At 43.9% G+C, this 21533-nt stretch overlaps 1 protein-coding gene across 1 annotated transcript in view; it reads right to left on the bottom strand.

Moving 5' to 3' along the window:
• Positions 1-21533, bottom strand: part of ATP6V1H (ATPase H+ transporting V1 subunit H) — a gene marked incomplete in the record, with an annotated part of 1920819 nt that overhangs the window by 1377731 nt on the left and 521555 nt on the right. Inside the window, 1 exon segment of the mRNA XM_044065517.1 lies at positions 13001-13105. Coding sequence (XP_043921452.1) covers positions 13001-13105 — 105 coding nt within the window.

Raw genomic sequence — 21533 nt, 5'->3', positions numbered from 1 at the left:
AGTACCGGCGAACGGCTTAGGAGAAGCTTGGTCATCGGTTTTGGACCTCCGCGGTCTGTCTCTTGTCTTTTTCCTTGTGTTTTTTGTGAACTCCGGTAGTCGGACTGCTAACCAACGACATTTCAGGGCAGTTAAATCTTGAACCAAAATATTTAGAAGCAAAAATATACCGACGCTTAATGGTGCATTGGTTAAATTTAGTACAAAACCGACAGCAAGGCATGTTGTGATCAGGGCCTAGGCAAGGAATACAGTACAAATGAAAATCCTTATGAGGTACTTGCTTCCCACAAGTAATGCAATTATTAACTTTTACTGACATCGGTAAGGAGCAAGAAAAAGTTTCCCCAATGGGGTACTTAGCTTTAGTTTGAAGACCTCGGTTCTGAAACTCGAAAATGAAAATTTCAGGAGTCGGCCGACCAGCACTTGCGAATTGCTTCTGCTTTGGGCACCGTGCAGCAAGGAAGAAATTAAAATGGCGTTGGATGCATGTTTTATACCCCTGACGTCATGGAAGAGGAGACAGCAACCGATGCAGGACCCAAGACTTTGTTATTCAGGCTGACTGAGGGCAACCTGCCAGCAGATTACCCAAATGTAATGACTGCAACAGTGAAACAAGAAGAACATCAGCAGTGTGCTAATAGCTAAACACTGATGCACACCCACTCCCACTAGGAACCCCTCTGTGAGTCAGAACATTGTTCATACTGATGTCATTCAGTCCTTGTACAAAGCAAACACTAATTCTACTAATGTTTTGAGATTTTGAACAACTTCAGGACTTCCCAAATTAGCTTTCTTGGAGTTTTGTCATACACTTTCTCCAAGACTAGGAATGCCCAGTTGGAGGCTTTCTTCATCTTTAGCTTCTTCTCAACTATCCATCTCACTGCAAACATCAGGTCAGATGTGCTGCATCCTGATCTGTATCCAAAAATTGTCATCTCCCATTCGACCTACCACTACTCCGCATATTCATTTATCAATTGCCCTTTCAAGAACTGCCAAGCAGTGCGACAGGAGTTTGACACCTCTACACTACCCACAGTGGTGAATGTCCCCTTTGTTCTTGTTCACTGGCATTTATATGCTTATGCTCAAGTCATCTGGACAGTACCTTACTCTCTATACTGCTATGAATACCCACTGGAGTCATTTCTCCCCTACCTCACCCAACATCTTTTTTTTTTCCAACAAACATCTTTATTACATTTTCACATATAACATGGGCAATCTTACATTTATATAAATGGAAAACAAACAAAATGACACCACTTTAGTTGCAAACATTATACATCACAGACACGAGTGAAACAACTGTAGCTGCAAATATTATACATAACTTATTACCTCACCCAACATCTTGATCATACCAGCAATGGCCTCATCCGAGCCTGGTGCTTTACCTGACTATTTTCCTTAGTGCTGTTTTACTTCTTCTAGGGTGGGCTCCTCTTTCTTTCATCATAAGCTGTGTCTGGGGCAGTACAGCTTCTATGAGGTTTTCTTCATTCAGAAGCTGCAGGAAGTACTCCTTCCATCTGCCTTTGCTGTCCTATGAACCAGTGAGAACAGGTTGTTGTTGGCATGCCTTATGAATGGTGTCTGATAACTATCACCTTTATCCTTCTGTCTTTGCCTTACAACCTGATAGTTTCTTTGTGCCATCTGAGTCACTTTCCAGAAGCTGGCACAGTGTCTCTGATGTCCCCTTCTTTGCTATTGCAACAGCTCTCTTAGTTTCTCTGTTAGCCAACCAGAACTACTTCCTTCTTTTGACAACTTCCTGGACTTCTGTATTCTGTCACCAACATTCCTCATGTACCTTATTTCCCTATCTAGATGAGTTACATATGTGTTCTATTGTCCTCATGATTGCCTTTTTGAGGTGCTGCTATTCTCTTTCAACTCCACATATTCCCCGAGGTGCTAAAGTCCTGAGTATTTCCTAGAACTCTTGAGCTTTCTCTCAAGTTAACTTCCAAGTCTTCAGCCTAGCCTCTGTTGATCTTAAGGCCTCTGATCACTGCCTGCAGCTGATTGTGGTAACCAGTAATTTATTCCGTGTGCCACATCATCAGTTCAGTCACAATAAAAGCTGGCCATGTGAAAGTCTACTGCTGCTGAAGCTGTGGTAAGGCTTGACCCTACACTCTGTGAGGTCTGACAGTTTTTCCAATGAATTAGCTTCAAAGGATAACTGGAACCTGGGTAGGAGAAACAAATAATTAAGGCACCTCAGCCCTAAAGTAGAAGAAAAGAAAACTCTATTGTCAACCCTGTCCAAAGCTTTAGGTTCTTTATCAAGTGTTAAGCAAAAAAGGCACTGTGGTCTCCGAGACCTACTAGAGACTAATGTAATATCTTCGGAGTTTGTATTTGGATGCTTACTCAGGACTTCACTCTGCTGGGTTTTGTAAAGAAATCCTAGGTTTTTAAAGGAAGCTGTTGAAATTGGATGTTTTTTGACTGTGCAAGCAGCATATATAATGACAGACTCCAAAAGTGAGACAACCCAGGTCTTCAAATCTTTGTTGCCAAGATACTAATTAAAGCATTACATCAGCCTGACAGCCTTTTCAGTGGAGGGAGTCAGCAGGGTTTGGATATCTCATTAAGACTAGTCTGCCTCAAAGACGACAAGCTCTGAGTTGTCAGAGTTACAGTAACAGGACACCAACAGTGAATAAGATCCACCATACCACGTACCTCCTGCCAATGGTGACCTGGGCTTAAACTAGTCTATGAGTGCGCAACAGGTGAGGATCATTTGCAGCAAAACGGCTCTTACACCATGGGAAGTAAAGTCTACACGTGCCACTTGATCTATAGACGAACATCAATCCATGTTGCCTAGGGGTACAACCTTGCATTTGCAAGGATAACTCCATACAAGATTGCAAAGATTTGATGCAAATCTACTATCTAGGTTGACCCCTGGAAAAGCTAGTGCTGAAAAACCTGTGAGAGTCATTTCTGTTCTAGCAAGCAATTCATGGATGACACAGGAATATGGCTTGCACAAAGAAGATTCCTTGATCCCAAATAAAGCCAGCCAGCCACCAAATAGAAGTTATGTACTCACCATAACGTTCCATCTGAGTAGATACTTCATTTGTCTGCAACCTGTGGGTAGTCGGATCCGACCTCGGATCCGAACCGGCAGCTTTCCAAGCTTCAAGATCCGAGCTCCTAGCTCCTCCCCCCTAACCATAATACCTTACTACAAACCACATTACCTCAGATCGGTTATTTTGCCCTATAGGCTAAAGACGGAGAAGAATTTCTCCAAGGAACAATACCTTACCGAGGTTCGGGGAATGGCAGGGGGGGTCGGTTGCAGACAAATGAAGTATCTACTCAGATGGAACGTTATGGTGAGTACATAACTTCTATATCTGAAGTAGTTACTTCATTTGATCTGCAACCTGTGGGACAGAGTCCCCAGCTTACCTAAAGGCCCTGGGTGGTCCCTACAAAAGGATATTCCGAAGCACCGCGGAGCCAAAGGAAGCCCTACTTCTGGAGATCATGTCCAGTTTGTAATGAGAAATGAACGTGTGGGAAGAGGCCCAGGTAGCTGCTGAACAAATATCGTCTACTGGAACTCTAGATCAAAAGGCGGTTGAGGTAGCCACAGACCTAATAGAATGCGCCCGGACGGCAACCGGAGCTGGCTTCCCAGCTGAAATGTATGCTTGTCTAATACATTGACAGATCCAATTTGCCACTGTCACCTTAGAAATTGGTTTGCCCATGGCTGACTTAGCATAAGAAACAAACAACTGGTCTGACTTGCGAAAATCTTTAGTCCTATGCAAGTAAAAACGTAGTTGTCTGTGCACATCTAATTTGTGCAATATGTATTCACCTTTGTTTTGGAAACTCGGAAAGAAAACAGGAAGGTTAATAGATTGATTAATGTTAGTCTCTGTGGCTACCTTAAGCAGAAAGGAAGGATTAGTCCTGAGGGCCACCCTATCTTTGTGAAAAATAAGGTATGGATACTTAACGCACAAGGCTTGCAACTCTGATACCCGCTTGGCTGAAGTAATAGCAACCAAGAAGGCCATTTTCCAAGATAAGAATTTTAAAGACACTGAGGCCGCCGGTTCGAAAGGTGGTCCTGTTAATGCTTGTAAGACCAAGGTAAGATCCCATGGAGGCATAGCCGGCTTAATGGGGGGGCTTTAAGAGAAACACACCTTTTAAGAAGGCTTTGCATATCTTTGCTGATGCCAAAGAATTTACGCCATCCCCCACATGATAATGAAAGATGGCTGCAAGTTGGACTTTAATGGTGGACGCACTAGCTCCCTGTCTAAAAAGGAGGGATAGGAAGTCCAGGATAGTGGGAATAGGAACCGTAAAGGGATCTAATTCCTTATCCTTTGCACAGATGGAAAAACGTTTCCATTTACTGCTGTAGAGCTTTCTGGTGGATGGCTTATGAGCTGCCACCAGAATGGCCTTAACCGGGAACGAGATACCGGGAGTCCTTGCCATTAACGGAACTGGATCAACCAGGCCATGAGCCTGAGGTTGACCAGGTTCGGAGTGTGGCATCTCGTCGGATGCGAGATTAGGTCTGGTCTGGGATCCAGAATCCATGGTGGGGCCACACTGTGAGACTGCAGGAAGGGGAACCAGATTTGTCGAGGCCAGAATGGGGCAATGAGAATCACTCTGCTCCCCAACCGACAGGCTTTCTGGATGAATTTCATCATCACAGGAAGAGGAGGATACGCATAAAGGAGACCGGGCGGCCAAGCATGAACCAGAGCGTCCCTGGGGGATTCCCTCTGGGGAACTATCAGAAATGTCGCTGCATTTTGAGTTTAGGGGAGAGGCAAAAAGGTCGCAGCGAGGTTGACCCCATTTGAGGAATATCTGCTTCGCGACAGAGGGATTCAGAGACCACTCGTAAGGGCTGAGAAACACCCGACTTAACTTGTCCGCTAATATGTTGGACCGACCCGGAATGTGCGTTGCTATCAGAAAGCGGTTGGTGGAAATAGCCCATTCCCACACTCTCATGGCTTCTCGACACAGGGGGTAAGACCTGGTCCCTCCCTGTTTGTTTATATACCAGACAACGGACATGTTGTCCGTCTGGATTGCAATAGCCCCCAGAGGTAGAAGGTGATGGAGAGCTTGCAACGCCAAAAGCACTGCCCTCATCTCTAGGACGTTGATATGCAATGCAGTCTCTAGGGAAGTCCACGTGCCTTGGACGGACTTGCCTGCGTAATGCCCACCCCACCCGAGGCAGGAAGCGTCCGTGGTCAACGTGGCTTTGACTGGGGGAATCACAAAGGGTCTCCCCTCCTTGAGTTCCTGAGCCTGTAACCACCAAAGTAGGGAGTCCCTGCATGCCCTGCTCAGGGGAATCGGCATGTCCAACGGATGGACAGAAAATGACCATTGGACCTGGAGAGTCCATTGTAATACTCGCATTCGTAGTCGGGCATGGAGAGAAAGGCCGATCGCTGCTGACATAGCCCCTAACGCCCTCAGGACTAATTCTGCTGCAGGAGCGGGGCTCCGAAGAATGTCCAAGACTTGGCGAGACAAACTGTTTAGCCTGATCGATGTAAGAACCACTTTGGAGATCCGAGTATCCAACCTGGCCCCTATGAATTCTAGGGCTTGAGTGGGGCACAGGCAGGATTTCTTTAGGTTCACTGAAATGCCCAAATGACAAAATAGAGATAGGGCGTAATCTCTCGCCGCAACCAGTAGATGCTTGTTGGGGGCGGTGAGGAGCCAGTCGTCCAGGTAAGGGAACACCTGAATGCCCTGGAGTCTAAGATGGGCTGCAAACACTGCTATGACTTTGGTAAACACTCTGGGGGCTGAGGTTAGGCCAAATGGAAGAACCCTGAACTGATAATGACTGGCTCTTAGCCGGAAGCGGAGGAACCTCCTGGATCGTCTGTCCATTAGTATATGGTAGTATGCATCTTTGAGGTCCAACGAGCACATCCAGTCGTTCTCCTGCAGAAGGAGGAGAATAGATTGGAGGGTGACCATCCGGAACTTTTCCTTGGGTATGAACAGGTTGAGGGACGAAAGGTCTAGAATGGGTCTGAGGTCCCCCGTTTTCTTTGGCACCAAGAAGAACCTGGAGTAATAACCCAATCCGGACTGATCTGGGGGGACGGGCTGGATGGCTCTTTTTCTTAGCAACTCCAAAATTTCTTGAGCTGCAGACTCCCTTTGATGGGGTGGAACATCGGGGAGATGTTTGGGTTTGGGTTTGGGGGGGGTGCATGCACCCATCGATCGTTTGTAATGGACTCGCACTTTGACAGGTGCTCCGATAATCGCCCCCCGACTGCCTCCAGAGAGGGACAGTCGGGCAAGCCCTCAGGGCTGTTGCGCGGGTCCCTCCGAGAAAGGTTCTCTGGACCCGAAGTTACGTGGGCCCCCTCTGCCTCTGGGCCGGCGTCCACCTTGTCCTCCTCTGCCTCTAGAGGATGAGTTGTCCACAGCAGGACGGGATTGCTGAGATTTACGGAACCACAGCTTCTTTTGCCCCCTCTAATTCCTGGAGAAGGATCTTTGGGGGTTAGAGAAGCGGACTCCGACGGCCGACCGCGTCTTCCCATCCTTTTCGCTTTGGACTAATGTGTCGCGAACTGATGAGCCAAATAAGGCCGAACCATCGTAAGGGGCGTTCGCGAAGGACGCCTTAAAGAGATCCGTGAAGTCGCAAAGGCGGAGCCAGGAGTGCCGTCGCAAGACTACTCCTGCTCCGCTAGCTCTAGCGGCTCCTTCCGTGGCATGTATTTGATATGGACTTTAGAGTGGCCATTCGAGTCTCAAAAACCTTTTTGTCTGGGACCGACATGGACTCCGGCAGGGCTGCAGCGTATTCCTTAATTAAGTCACGCTGAAGCCTGATAGTGTGTGCCATGTAGTTCAGCGACCTTATGGCAAAGGTCGCTGAAGCAAACATCCGCTTCCCAATACGGTCCAAAGCCCGGGACTCCTTGTCCGGCGGATGGACTGAAGAACTTTCTTGGGCAAGTTCTTTCTTAGTGGCCGCCGCCACCAACATAGCATCAACCGGCACGCCTTTGGACCAAGAAGGTCTATCAGAGGGAGGGCTGAAGACCTTATCCGGATGTCTAGGGATAGGCTCCACGGTGTCGGGCTCCTTCCAAGCCCTGGTGGTAATAAGGTCCACCAAGGGGTCGGCTGGGTGGGACACCCAGGAGGTAGATGGGCCTGCCTCAAAGGCCTCCAGAAATACGGACTCGTCCAGGGAGGGCTTTTGGGCAGACCACGCCCCTCTTATACGCAACATTTCCATGATGTCTCCAAATGAGACATCTTCAGGGGGTGACTTTGGGGAACCCTCCGTATCATCCAGATCCGTATCCGTGGTTATGGACTCGGGGGAGTCCAGGTGCCTCCTTTTGCACTGGTGCTTCCGATGCACCTCTTCGGCGGGGCTGTCCGAAGAGGGCTCGTCCACCGGGTGGTGTTCCTCCCTAGGAACTAACTGGAGGCTTTGGGCAGGCTGTCCAGATGGACAGATGATCGAAGACAGACCCTGATACAGTGAGGGCATGGGTGGATCCGAAGGCCCGGTCGGGGACCTGGATGACCTCGACAGTACCCTCTCCACTACCTCAAAAGCCGAGGGAGATTCACTATCACCAGCCTGAGAAAGTAACCTCCTTGGCTCCGAGGATAGGATTGGGGTCAGAGCCGAAGCAATCAGACCCGAGGTAGTGGTGTGCTCCGCCCCAATCGGCGCCGAAGACACAACCACCCCCTCGGATCCGATGCTCAACCCTCGGCCCCGAGAGCTTGGATCCGACAAGCTCGAAGGTATAGTCGGCGTCAAAGACACTATCCCTGTCGGCACCGATGTATCCCCGGATCTGAAAGGGCCTGGATCCGACAACTCCGAGACCCGATAACGGGTCGGAGAAGGAGCAATCGGGGCAAAAATGGGAGCTGCACTCCCTCCCAAAGGGGGGGGGAGGCAAGAGCATCCCCATCTGCATCTGGGTCTGTAAAAATCTTCGCATCATCCGATCCATGTCTGCTTCGAAGATGCTTCTTGTAGACCGCAAGGAGGTAGTCGAGGCAGGCCAGAAGGGCCGCCTCGAAGACCTCGAGGGAGACCTATCCTCCTCCTCCAGCTCCGGAGAAAAGGAAGGTGAACGGAGCCGAGAGGACAAGGATCTGGAGACCCTCTCAGGGGACTTCAAAATCTTTTCAGGCGGAGCCGAGGGATGAGACTCGGCCCGTCTCTTTGAAGTATGCCCTCTCTCTCTATGTTTCTTCTTCTCCCTGTGGGAAGAAGAACCAGACTCCACAGAGCTAGTACCCGATAAGGGAGGTTGAGTCCCAGGTACAGCTAAGGGAGTAGCCGGTGTCGAAGCTACAGAAGTAGCTTGAACCCGGCTGGGAGAGGAAGAAGAAGCCGAATCCTGAGGGAGTTTTCCCGCCAGGATCAGCTTGTTCTTCCTGTCCCTAAGTGCCCGAGGGTTGAAGGCCGCACATATCTGGCAGGCCTCCGACAAATGTGCTGCCCCCAGACATAAAACGCACTGAGTGTGGCCATCAGCTGGAGAAAGCTTGTGGCCACACTCAGTACACTTAGAAAATATAGCTTTAGACTCAGCCATAAGTTCTCTCACACACACACACACACACACCCAAACACTAGGGGGGGAGGGGGAGAGACAAATTTAAACTAAAGAAAAAAGTTTTTTTTTTTTTTGTTTTTTAAAGTGGGTTTTGAAGGATTTGACGCTAAAACAACACACACACACAATTTAAACTAGAAATAGCTATAAAAAAGGAACAATCTCACCAGGCCAGGAGCTCTTCACTAAGAAGCAATTGTCTTTAGCCGCGGCAAAAAACGATCTGAGGTAATGTGGTTGGTAGTAAGGGATTATGGGTAGGGGGAGGAGCTAGGAGCTCGGATCTTGAAGCTTGGAAAGCTGCCGGTTCGGATCCGAGGTCGGATCCGACTACCCACAGGTTGCAGATCAAATGAAGTAACTACTTCAGATCTAAAGACTCACAGGACCACTCCATGTTAGAAGGCTAGATATGGATATGTTCCAGATGCAGAAACATGATAAAGGCAGCAATGACAGCCCAGGATGCAAGCATCCAAGTAATTGTCAAGACAGTACCTTTTAACCATTCCTTCATGTTTGTCAATAAATGGTGTAAGCTTGACACCTCGCACATTGCAAACAAGTCTGTGACGCATAAGGCCACCTCATGGGTAGAACTTAGAAAGAGGAGGATGTGGCCAAAATCCCTCACTAGTTGAGGAGCAGCTTGTTACTCACAAAGCCACCTCATGGGCAGGCTCAACAGGAGGGGGATGTGATCATGTCTGTCGGCCAAGTACCATACCTTTTCATATCTTGAAAGCACCAGCCCAGAACCACAGAACAGACCAATGCTATCAGTTCTGAAGCTAGATATCACCCCACAGCTACAATCCTGAAAGGGTGACATAGGCCCAAGCTTCAATATCTTTCTCCATGGGTGACTGGGATGAAGCACTGGCACTCATGGCAATTTACGATATAAACTCTGCTCCAAGGCAATAGTCACAGTGACATTATGGATTCTAGCTAGTGATCTATCCATCACAGAAACACTTATATCAGCATTTTAGGCATCAAATACAGAACTTCACTATTAAGAATATTAGAACAAGGATCAAAACTGTGCCAAGAGTAGAAAAAAACTGAGTAACAAAATGGGCTGAGTGGCCCATCCTAGCCCAATGCATGATGTGGTCCAGAAGGAGGCACTAACATACCAGGAGGGAATGAGTCAAAAAATTATAAATCTGCTGGGCTGGGGAAGTTAGAGAAAATCCCCAAAATTCCAACAGCTGTGTATTGCAAAATGTTAGAATGTTACATCAGCCTATATCCTACAAGTTACAACACCAATAATAAAGACTAATTAGTAACAACTAAAGTGAAGTGTAAAAAAGGAAACAAAAATAAAATGCACACACAGCACAATGTGAAATAGTTTGCTTCAAGAGAAAATGGACTACTCAGCTCATACTGAACAAAGCAAGCACACTAGCACAGAAGATAACATTGATGGAAACTGGGCTCACCTGCCGTGGAAGATGACATCAGAAGCAAGGTGTTCCATACAGCCTGGCTCTGAATGGCTCAAGAGAATTTAAGCCTCTTAATGACGACAGACATGAGTTCCAGATGGCAGTGGTTAGTAATACATAGAAAATCCTTCTGGTACTGGAATTCAACTTCAAAACTAAATAAGCAACGGTGATACTGAAAATGGATTCCTTTCCTATGTATCAGATTTCAGGTCAAGAGTGGGCAGTGATCTGGAACATTAGTTAAAAGACAGTTGTGCTAAAAGGTAAGTCAACTCATTCTTGCACTGGAATATTGCCTCTTTTCAGGAGGTGATTGAGCGGTAAGCTAATTAAAGCAAGGGCAGGATAACTAGCAAGCATTCAATGTAACATGAAGGCTATTCAGGATCTTAAGTGATAAAAACATGCCAATAGGGATCCCTCATTAGAAACAGAAACGGGGGTCTACACCATCTATTCCTATAAAGGCTTCTGTCAGCCTCCGGGCAAGCATATGTACAGCATCTCAACAAAGTCTAACTTGTCTGAGAAACTTAGAATAAATATGTTTTACATGCAATACCAAAGAGTGATGAGTCCCAGTATATGCCAGAATATTTAAACACTTCTATATTTCTGATGGGACTAAGGTCCCATTCAACCCTCCAGTTCTTTGACACACAGCTTAAACCTTTGCTGTGTACCAAACAGCAATAACTTAGATCTGAAGAGGTTCACAGTTTGACCCTGTTCAAACCACGTAATCAGGGCCATCAAGGTCCAACTTCAGGTTTTAATTCACAGAACAGGGAGGTAGAAACCTCCAAAATTACCAGATTATCTGCATAAGATATCAAGCAGAGGATTCTCCCTGCCTAATTTGAAATACTAAATATCACTTTGACAAGAAAATGTACAATTACAAAAGAACTAAGTTAATGGAAGAACTTTTTCAACAAGGTGGTATGACTCAGCAGAGAGATGCAGAGGGGATGGAATGAATACTGTCCCTTTCAAAATAGTTTTTTTTAATGTTTACATTAAACCCATTTTCATGATTCTTTGGTTATGAATGCAGTGATAGTCTATGATGCAACAATCTACATTAGAACAAAAACAGACAGGATAGGTCAAACATGATGCTGACAGCCTTTATTAGGTCAACAGTGACTGCCAGTGTAAACCATTTCACAGCCTGCAGCTGACGACAGGTTCAGATAGTTGCCAGAAGAGAGTGAGTGTGATTCCTTTCCACTTCAGTCTGTGCTATTGACAACTTGCTGAGGTAATCTTGCAGCAGTACAGCAACCACTTCCCTACAGAGTTTGGCAGTAAAGAAAAGAAGCAAGTAAGGGTTAAACAGAGCTGTATAATAATTCAAACACAGGTACCCACTCAGCAATGGCTTCCTCATCAATGAGTGGGAAGGACCACCGTGAAAAAATAGTGGAATAAGTGAAAGGAGCAGACTGAAGTCTTAATAAAGCACAGTAAAGAAATTCTGCATTCAAAACAGTTAATTGTATACCAGATGAGGGTGGGTGGCTGAATGGATATTTTAAGATGGGGGGGGGTAGTAAATAGCATCTTTACTCCTACAAGAACGTCTCCTGATTTCCCTTCAGTATCCCTTGGGGTGGATAGCAAACTAGGTACATTTTGGATGCAGAAAGAGGGCCCTGTGACACATGAAATTATTTATTTATATTTTTATTTACTACTTTTGTTTACTGGGATAGTCTGACTGGGTGACAGCCCATTTTCAGCAGAGGCCCTGGGAGAAAAGCTCCACAGAAAAATTACAAATCATTTTGACAACATTCTTTAACAGAAGATAAAAAAAAATTGTAACATGACATAAGATAAAATATTTTAACTAAACATAAAAAGGCCTAAAGTGGGCAAGTAGTAAATGCATAATGAGTGACAGAGATTAGCTTGATTATACAATATTACACGTTGCACATACTCCTCTTCTTGCCAATCTCAAGTATAAACCTCCATGTACCAAGGAATTGGAAGACTTCTGTTTCATCCATGTTTTGACCTTATTTTCAGATCTGTTTTAGTTCTGTTGTGAGGTGTGCTTTCAATGTGCCTTTGACCCTGAGGGTCCTAGCAAGAAAGAACCTAAACTCTAGTGGCCCAGGTACCTTCTTGGAGAGTATATGCCAAATGAGACATTTAACAGGCAGACAAAAGTAGTGACAACTAAGTAACAATGCTTACAGATTCTTATGACAGCAGACATGTAACATCTTTCAGAGATTTAAATATGCTTCTATTTCAAAGTCCTGTTTTCTTATTCTGATGTCAAACTTAAATCCTGCCCGATACTTTCTACTCTTCAAGTGAAAAATTTATACCCCAAGTGCATTTTCCTTTGGCTTTAATAGACTGCCATTTATTACAGCCATTATGTTTTTTAGTCAGATATAAGCTTACTCAGTAATTCTAGATCATGTACAATAAAGTCCTACAAAGCTGCAGGTTACACGATCATCACCCTCTTAACTTCACTACATAAAGTTCTAATCACTTGTGCACTACCTTATTAAAATATATTTGGGGAGCCATTGCTAATTAAATAAATATGTAAATTATACTACACATGGTGAGAAAACAAGTGACTACTGGCCATGTCATAGCTTTATTACGGACAGATATATTTTATGAAAAAATGAAGGTATTTTATAAGTTTAGTAATACAAAATCTTCACATTGGCAGAAAAGTTGTACACCATTCATGATATAAACATACTATGGGATGGTCAGACAAAGTTTATCCTATAAAGCACAGAGTGATAATGTGTAATAATGAGCAGACCAGACAGAAAATTCTTAAAGACAGTAAAAGTCTACAGAAAATATACTACATTTTACCTGAGAGCTCAGTTGAGTTTTAATCCAGTTAAAATAATAGTTCAGATCACTTCCTTCCATAAGTTCTTTTCCCCAAGTAGCCAGTTTTGCAATAATTCTTGCAGCCTGTGGAGAAACAAAGCAAATTAAAATTTACTGCATAAACAAAAGCAAAACAAAATACGTCTCAAAAAATGTAAACAATTTCATGAGATATCAGGTTTTAGTCAAATCAATATATTAAAAAGTGGCAATTGCCCAACATATTTTCAAAATATACAAAGATATGTGATAACGAGTTTGAAAGAGACACACATTGATTATAACACCAAACTGATATTAACATAGCAAATCCTATGAAGACATATATGGTTGGTACCTGCAACACGTATCTGTAAGTGAGCATTCAAAACTATTAAATACTAATATAAGCAGTAACAGAAAATAAGAAGAGATACTACACTTGATCTTAGCGAAAAGAATGAGAAGTGATAAGAAAAGGATGAGACAAAAGCTTTGATACCTCCTCTGCATTCATATCCCATACTTCAGGGACCCTATCAGCTACATCCTTCAATAAATTACAGGTGTGAGACATTCACCATGATTCTTGTGAAAACATTTCTATCTCTTAACAATTTATGAACCTTAAGGGAAGAAAAAGATGAATGCAGAATCCCTTAGTAAAGGATAACTTTGGACAAAAGCTTTCAGCCTGTCCGACACATGGCAAAGACACAGGTACTGTTTAAATTTTCCAAATGGGATGAAGGGACCAGCCTCAATACTCTGGAAACAAGGTCCACTAAAAAAAGAACTCTCAATTTCCCTGCATGCCAGAAACAATGTCAAGACCCATTCAATAACTAGGTCAATCTCTGCTACTGCCTAAATATGGCTAACCGACAGATAAGTTTTGTTCTGGAATCTGACAAGATTCTTTTGAAACATTCCCAAGCTCAACTTGAGCAAATATTTACCAAATGCCTATGCTACATTAACTGTAAGAATTCACTCTGCGGTTCTACATTTATTTCAGCTTTCACAAAAGCAAGCTCAATATCCACCTACCATTCAAACTTTTAATCAAAATCCAACAAAGCAATTAAGGCAACGGTAAAGAAATAATAAAAATCTGCCTTACACCACTTTGTTCCTTGGTTCATGTCCCAGGTGAGATGTCTTCTGTGCATATATGACAAGTTCTCCCTCTGCCCCCATGCATTCTCACCTTGTGCAAACAATATACTCCCACTTCCCAGACATACCAAAGGTTAAATGGTGATCGCTAAACTGCATAGATGTAACGACCAAGTGTGTGTATGCCACAAGAAAGACTAGCAACCTTTCCATAAAGTTTCCTACTTTGTACCCATCTCAAGCCATATAAGGCTCTGGATCCCCTAGCATCCCTGAAGAGGATAAAGTAAGTAACCAGAGTATAAATAAACTAAAAAAAAATGATGGTCCAGAACCAGGGGATAGTTCTCTTAACATATACATACGTATACTGTAATAATAAGTCAATCTCACAACTGTACTGTTATTTTTTTCCATTCTTCTCTCTCTCCATAATTCATAAACTGCGGGAACAATAGCAAGCCATGAATCTAAACTTGAGAAAAGGCTTTATACACCATATCATGAAAGCATGCTACAACACTTCGGCAATATTGATAATCTCCTTCATGTACCACTAGCATTACAAACTGTCAGGATATTGAACAACATATGACCCAGACCAATGAGGTAGGATACAACAGCCAACTGCTGGGCTTCAAACTCTAGACATAATACACTATTAACCGACTCCTGCTTTTGCTAAGAAAGGCTTCTTGTTCACATTTGCTCAGAAATACCTTCTGCTGCAATGTGTAAAGGATTAATTTTGTTCCTCAGTGACTGGAATTCTAGGGAGTCCAGTAAAAGAATCACCTCAATCAAATATTTAAAAAAATGATTGTATACAAGTCAGAAAGAATCATCCCAATACAGGAAACAAAGCAATGCCTTACAAGAAATGCCAAACACCTGGAGTAGCCACTTGGAAAATACTTTGGAAGCAGCCTCCTTTCCAAAGAAGAGGCTTTAAAACTGAAGATGCTAAGTTCCCACCTGAAATATAAGTAAACCTGTGAATCCTAAAAACTGGAAGATGCCAGTTAGCCAGAGTGAAACTTATAACATAATGACATCAGGTTAATAGGTTCAGTGGTAAGTATTACGCTAGCTGTCCTTGCGTGTCATTTTAAGCCTAGACATTTTCCCTTTTAGTGTTCAAAATAACCTATCCTACTTGGTAATAAATGGGCCTTGCCCATCGCATGGCTGATAATTACATATTACCCAATGAGGCTAACTGGGATCATACCATACATAATTTGAGGGGACCTATGCATAAGATAAAGTATTTAGGAGCTGCAACTGTCCATTAGTAGTCCATGGGCCATCCTGGTGTACATTTTCTGTTTCCCATCCATAAAATATATACAAAGAAGCATATAAGTTTCTTTTATTAGTAGTATATACACAAATTTTCACACCTCATGTGCTTTATCAAATGTTTTAAAAAATACTCCAAAATGAACTTTATAACATAATGAAATCAGGTCATATGAGTGTGATTACCCAATTGCATTCAGTAATCAATTAAAATTGTTTAAAGAAATAAAAACAAATTTAAAGAAACATGATCTCAATGCACCATACCAGCATCCTAAACTAACTAATAATATACTGCTTATAAAACAATTAATTATCAATAAGAAAATAAATATACATACAAATATTTATATAAATGCATTAAGTGATGGAAAAATCAATTAGTTTCTTAACATCATTAATGTAAATACAGGTTTTAAATTTAAGAACCATTTAAACCTAAAGTCTAATCAGCCCTAAATCTAGATATCCACAAATACTCCCTTTCTCAGTATATATTACACAGTCTCCACCTCTTAAATTATGTTTTATTATTTCTAAAACATTTAAGAACATGACTCTCATTTCCCTTAGATATGTTTATATAAATGCATCTGTTCCAATTCTCCATCACATCTCAGAAACACGGTCACTGATTCTAAGTTTTCTGTTACTCGTCCCTACCTAAAAAGACTGACACTGCATGCACCTTGCAAGATAGATGATGTTGTTTGTATTGCACATTGCCAAAACACATATCATCTAGATTTTTCCATCTCGTAATACATTTATGCTGATTTTATATAAATCAGACATAATCAAGAGAAATGAGTACCTATGATGTTAACAAACTCTCTTTTGGTTACCATGTCTGTGTGATGGCAAGACCATCCTTTCACTTTGCATGTATTTACCATAATGTTCCATCGGCATTGGCTATCTTCATTCTTTCCCAACAAGTGGGTTCGGATCCAATCCAATGGATCCAACTCAGCCATTGCTAAAGCTCACAGCCACCAAATCTCTCAAGCTTCCCCCTTACCCACAATGCCCCTACCAAATTACCTCAGATCTTGTTTGCTGCTACACAGAGACAGAAATTGAAGAGTGTCATGGAAAAGCCATATCCAGAAGTCATACATAAAAATAAGTACATAGACACCTTGAAAACACTCATTCCTCCAGAAGCCTTAGGATGGCGGTTGGTGGGAGGGGAGCTGAGGAAGAATGAAGACAGACAACACAGATGGAATATTATGGTAAGTACACAATTTCTTTATCTGATGTTGCCAATCTTCATTCTATCCTCAACAAGTGGGATAGTATCAGTAGCTACCTGTGTCCAGGGTGGACTCAAGGAAGGATATTCCTGAGCATCACAGAACCAAATGATTCCCTAACACTGGAGACCAGATCCAACTACAAACGTTTGGGGAGTTACCCAAGTTGCTACTGTGCACATTATCATCCATGGACATTCTTGACTGAAAAACTGCAGAAGTAGCCACAATCTAATGGAGTGTGCTTTCAATGGATGTGTAAGGGGATGCCCAATTTAGTATAGACAAAGGAAATGCAATTTGTCAACCACTTTGATAAGATAACTTTGGAAACTGGTTTTCCCAAGGTTGGTTCAGAGAATGAAATAAACAAACTGGTCAGTTTTCCTGATTTTTTTCTGCTCTATGAACATCCAGTAAGTAAGTATTTTATTCTCCTTTGCTGGCAAACGTGAAAAAAAAAACACTGGTAGATTGATGGCTCTACTGATATTGTATTCTGACACCATTTTTGGCAGAAAAGACGGATTAGTACACAGGGAGTTGTGTGAGAGACAGCAGCATCAGATTTAAATCCAATGGAGGAGTAGGGTCTTTAAAGGGAGGGCTTAGAAGAAGGGACCCTTTTAAGAAGGCCTTGCTCAACTTTTAAGACGACATGGATGTGATGGATGTGCCATTAAACCTGCATGGTAATTTGAAATTGCTGCTAGTCGTACTTTAACGGTTGAGGAACTAGCACCATTTTGAAACAGGTGATCTGGAAATCTAAAATGTGATTGATAGGAGCTAAAATAGGGTCAAGATTGCATTGCTGTGTCCAAAGGACACTTTTTTTCCATTTGCTGGAATACATTTTTCTTGTTGAGGGTTTATGGGAAGATAAAATTATAAGTTGGTGAGAGCATAGATTGACTGGCTACTAAGGGAATTGAAGAAGCCAAGCAGTCAGCCTGAGGTTTAGTACATCTGAGTGTGACACCTGTCTGGTGAGACAGGAGGTCCGGAGACAGATCTAGATTCCACGGTGGTTGAACCAGGTGAGGCCAGAGAAAAGGAAACCAAATTTGTTGAGGCCAGTAGGTCACAATGTATTACTGTGCTCTTTGACCTGTCAGCTTTCTGCAGAAATTTTGGAATCAGTGGAGATGGAGGGAAGGCATAGAGAAGACCAGGGGGGCGAACTGTGAAGTAGGGCATTTCTCTGTGACATCCCCTGTGGGGGAATCAGGGCAAAGTAGTTACTGCACTTATTGTTTAGGGGAGAGACAAAAAGATCGCAGCATGGCTGGCCCCACTGACAGAAAATCTTGTCCACCACTTTTTCGTTGAGGGACCACTCATGTGGAAGAAGAATGCACCTGCTTAGTTTGTCCGCAATCACACTGGATTTCCCTGGAATGTGCATCACTAATAGAAGGCGAGTGTAAGATCTTCCACTGCCAGACCCCGAGAGCTTCTTGACACAATGGGTAAGATTTGGTTCTCCCTTTTTTGTTGATGTACCAGACAACTGACATGTCAGTTTGAATCGCAATCATTCCAGAGGGAAGAACATCTTGAAGTGGTTGCAATGCCAAGAGCACTGCTCTCATCTCTTGAATGTTTGTGCAAACTGGACTCTTTGGGGGACCAAGAACCCCTGACTGTCTTCCTCAGATCATGCCCCCCTACCTTTCTGGGAAGAATCCGTGGTCACTATGGCCTTGGGCTGTTGGGGGATGAAGGGACGCCCATGAAGTACTTGGTCGGATTGGATCCACCAATTCAGATATCTTTTGCAAGTCTTGGTAATTCTTATTTGGGATGATATTGACTGATGAAGGACTGACCAATGAGCAGTCAACATCCATTGAAGGATCCGCATGTAAAACCCGACTAACAGAACTAACATTATCGCCACCACCATGAGGCCTAGAGTGAGAAGTACTGCACAGGGCTGAAATTGAGGTGCTCTTTGCAACCTTCTTGAACTGTGACCTTATTGTTTGAACTTGGTGTGGTGGAAGGGAAGCAATGGCAGGCTTAGTGTTGAAAAGTACTCCAATAAATTTCAATGTCTGAGTTGGCTGAAGTTGTGATTTGCTGTAGTTTATAGTTATTCCTAGGAGATTACAAGTGTGGAGAACCTGATCCTTTATGTGTATGAGTTGATGTCTGGTCAGAATGGTAATGAGCCATCATCCAGGTAGGGAAAAACCTGGAATCACTGCAGTCTGAAGTAAGCTGCTACTACTGCCACACATTTAGTGAACACCCTGTGGGCTGTGGTGAGTCCAAAGGGCAGTACTCTGAACTGGTAATGACTGGCTCCCAGCCAGAAGGGTAGGAACATTCTGGATAGCATGTTCATTTTTATGTGATAATAGGCATCCTGAAATCTATCAAGCACATCCAGTCATCCTTGCCCAGAAAGGGGAGAATGGACTGAAACATGGCTATCCAGAACTTGGTTTGCCGAACAAATTTGTTTAGATTTGTGAGATCCAAAGTTGGTCTCAAGTCCCCTGTATTCTTTGGCACTAAAAAAAACCTTGAGTAAGTTCCGGATCCTATCTGGTCTGGTGGGACCTCTTGTATGTTTCTTTCTAGTAGATTCTGTATCTGAATTTCTGTGTGATCCCTCTGACTGGGAGGAACATCGGGATTTTTCTTGGAATTGGTGGTGATAGGGAAAATGGTATTATGTAACCCCTGGACATAATCCTCTACACCCAAGTAATTTTTAAGTCTAGGCAGGCTCTCTGGTGCAGGGCTAATTGTCCCCCCGACTGCCTCCAGTGGTGGACAGTCAGGCATCTGTTCAGAAGCAATGGTAGGGTTTGTCAAAGAAAGGATTCTTGTGAACACAGGTTTTGTGGGCCACCTCTGCCAGAGGGCAAGGACATCCATTGTAGTTACCCCGCTGCCCCTGGGGAACCTCCTCCACTTGCATCTTAGAAAGGACCTTGGGACTTATTGAGCCACATTTTCTGGCCACTCCTCTGATTCCTGGAGTAGGATCTTTGGGGAGGGGGGGGGCATATGACCATGGCAGACAAGGTCTTCCCATCCTTCTCATACCTGGACAGCATTTCCTTAACTTTAGGGCCAAAAAGAGTAGTTCCGTCAAATAAGGCATTGACAAAATTAGACTTAAATGGCTCCACAAAAATCACACAAGCACATCCAGGCATGCCTCCTCATGGAAATGCCTGAACCCACTGCTTATGAGGTCCCTTCTGTTATGCTGAAAGCTAACCCTATAGAACTATTGGATACTGACTGTAGGGTTGCCAACTGAGAAGTTACCGAACCTTGGACCTCTTCAGAAATGGCCCCTGAGGGAGTAATTCATAATTCCTTAGTCAAATCTCTCTGAAGTCTGATAAAGTGTGCTAAACAGTTCAGTGACCATAAAGCAAAAGTCGCTAAACCAAAAACACACTTCCCCAATCTGTCCAACGCTCCGACTCCCTGCTGGGAGCACAGCGGAACTCTCATCATCTAGTTCCTTCTTTGTGGCCAAATAAATGACTATGGCATCAACTGGAACCTCTTTCCCCCAGACCCTGTCTGTCCACAGGTGGTGCCATTATCCTGTCCGGTCTCTAAGGTATGGGTTCTATGGAGTCAGGTTCCTTTCACGCCCATTAAGAGATCATGTCAACAAGCTTGTTGGCACCAGAGTCACCCAGGAGGTAGATGGTCTGGCACCGAAAGCCTGTAGGAGAACAGATTCCTCCGGCATAGGGTTAGAGGGAGTCCACCAGAGTAGGATTAGAGGAAGTACAGACACCTCTCTGTTTATGTATTTCTAGGATGTCTCCAAAGGGGACATCTTCAGGAGGTGATGTGGGGACCCTTTGAACAACGAAATCTGTTTCTCCAGTGATGGACTCTTGTGGGGAGTCTGGGTGCTTCCTCTTGCACATCCTCTTCCTGCAGTGGGATGCTCTGGGGAAGTCTCGGAAGAGCAAATCAAAATTCTCTGAAAGGGAAAATGAGACTTCGATACAGGATGCCCCTGTGGAGAAAGGTGGTGAGGCTCTTGATGCTGTGGAATTATGGCAGAATATCTAGGATCCAAGAGGGAAGGTTCCCTTAGGTCTGCTGAGGCAGAGAACACTCTCTTCGCAGTCTCAAAGGCAGAGCTTGAAGGAGCTACAGAGAGGCTCTGATCCAAAAAAAAAAATTTCTGAATCATCACCCCATCCGCTCCATCAACAATACCCCCGAGGGGGAAGCAGAAGCAAAACTGTCCAGTGCAGAGGCTCTGAGGAGCAGAGATGGCTCTGAAAACTTCACAGTCGAATGCTGCATCATGGATCCGACATGCAGGCTTCGGCTCTGAAAGTTCTCCAGATCCTAATGGATTGGAGGTCTCAGAGACTATGTTGGATCAAAGGATACGGAGATCCTCAGATATGAGACTGATGGATCCGGACGGCTAAGATCCTGCAACTCTAAAACAACAGAAGGTGTTAGAGAAGGAATTTGCAGGGGAGGTGTGGTGGAAGGACAGGTAACCTAACCCAGAGTGTTAGGTACCAAAGCAAAATCAATCAGCCCCATGCGCCGAGAGGATCTTTCTCACCACTCTCTCCACATCTTCTTTCGTGAGACTTCTAGAGGAATGAGTGGAGCAAATGGAAAAAGATGCTGGTCTCTGTAAAAATGGTAATGGAAGTTTGTCAGGAACTGGATCCACGGATGGAGAATATCTGGTCCGAGGGCAACAGAGTGTCTCAGAGTTCTGCCAGAGTCTGATCTGACAAGGTAGTATCCGATGGCTTTGACGTCTTCTGATCCGACCTGGCCAACGTCTGATCTGTAAAGTAGTAGTCAGATCCTGCACTTTTACCTTTTTCTGA

This window comes from Protopterus annectens, chromosome 3.part0, assembly GCF_019279795.1.
Source record: "Protopterus annectens isolate FY-2018-M chromosome 3.part0, PAN1.0, whole genome shotgun sequence".
In the NCBI taxonomy this organism is placed as follows: Eukaryota; Metazoa; Chordata; order Ceratodontiformes; family Protopteridae; genus Protopterus; species Protopterus annectens.
Note: the sequence above shows the minus strand (reverse complement) of the source record. Positions and strands in the feature narration are given on the sequence as shown.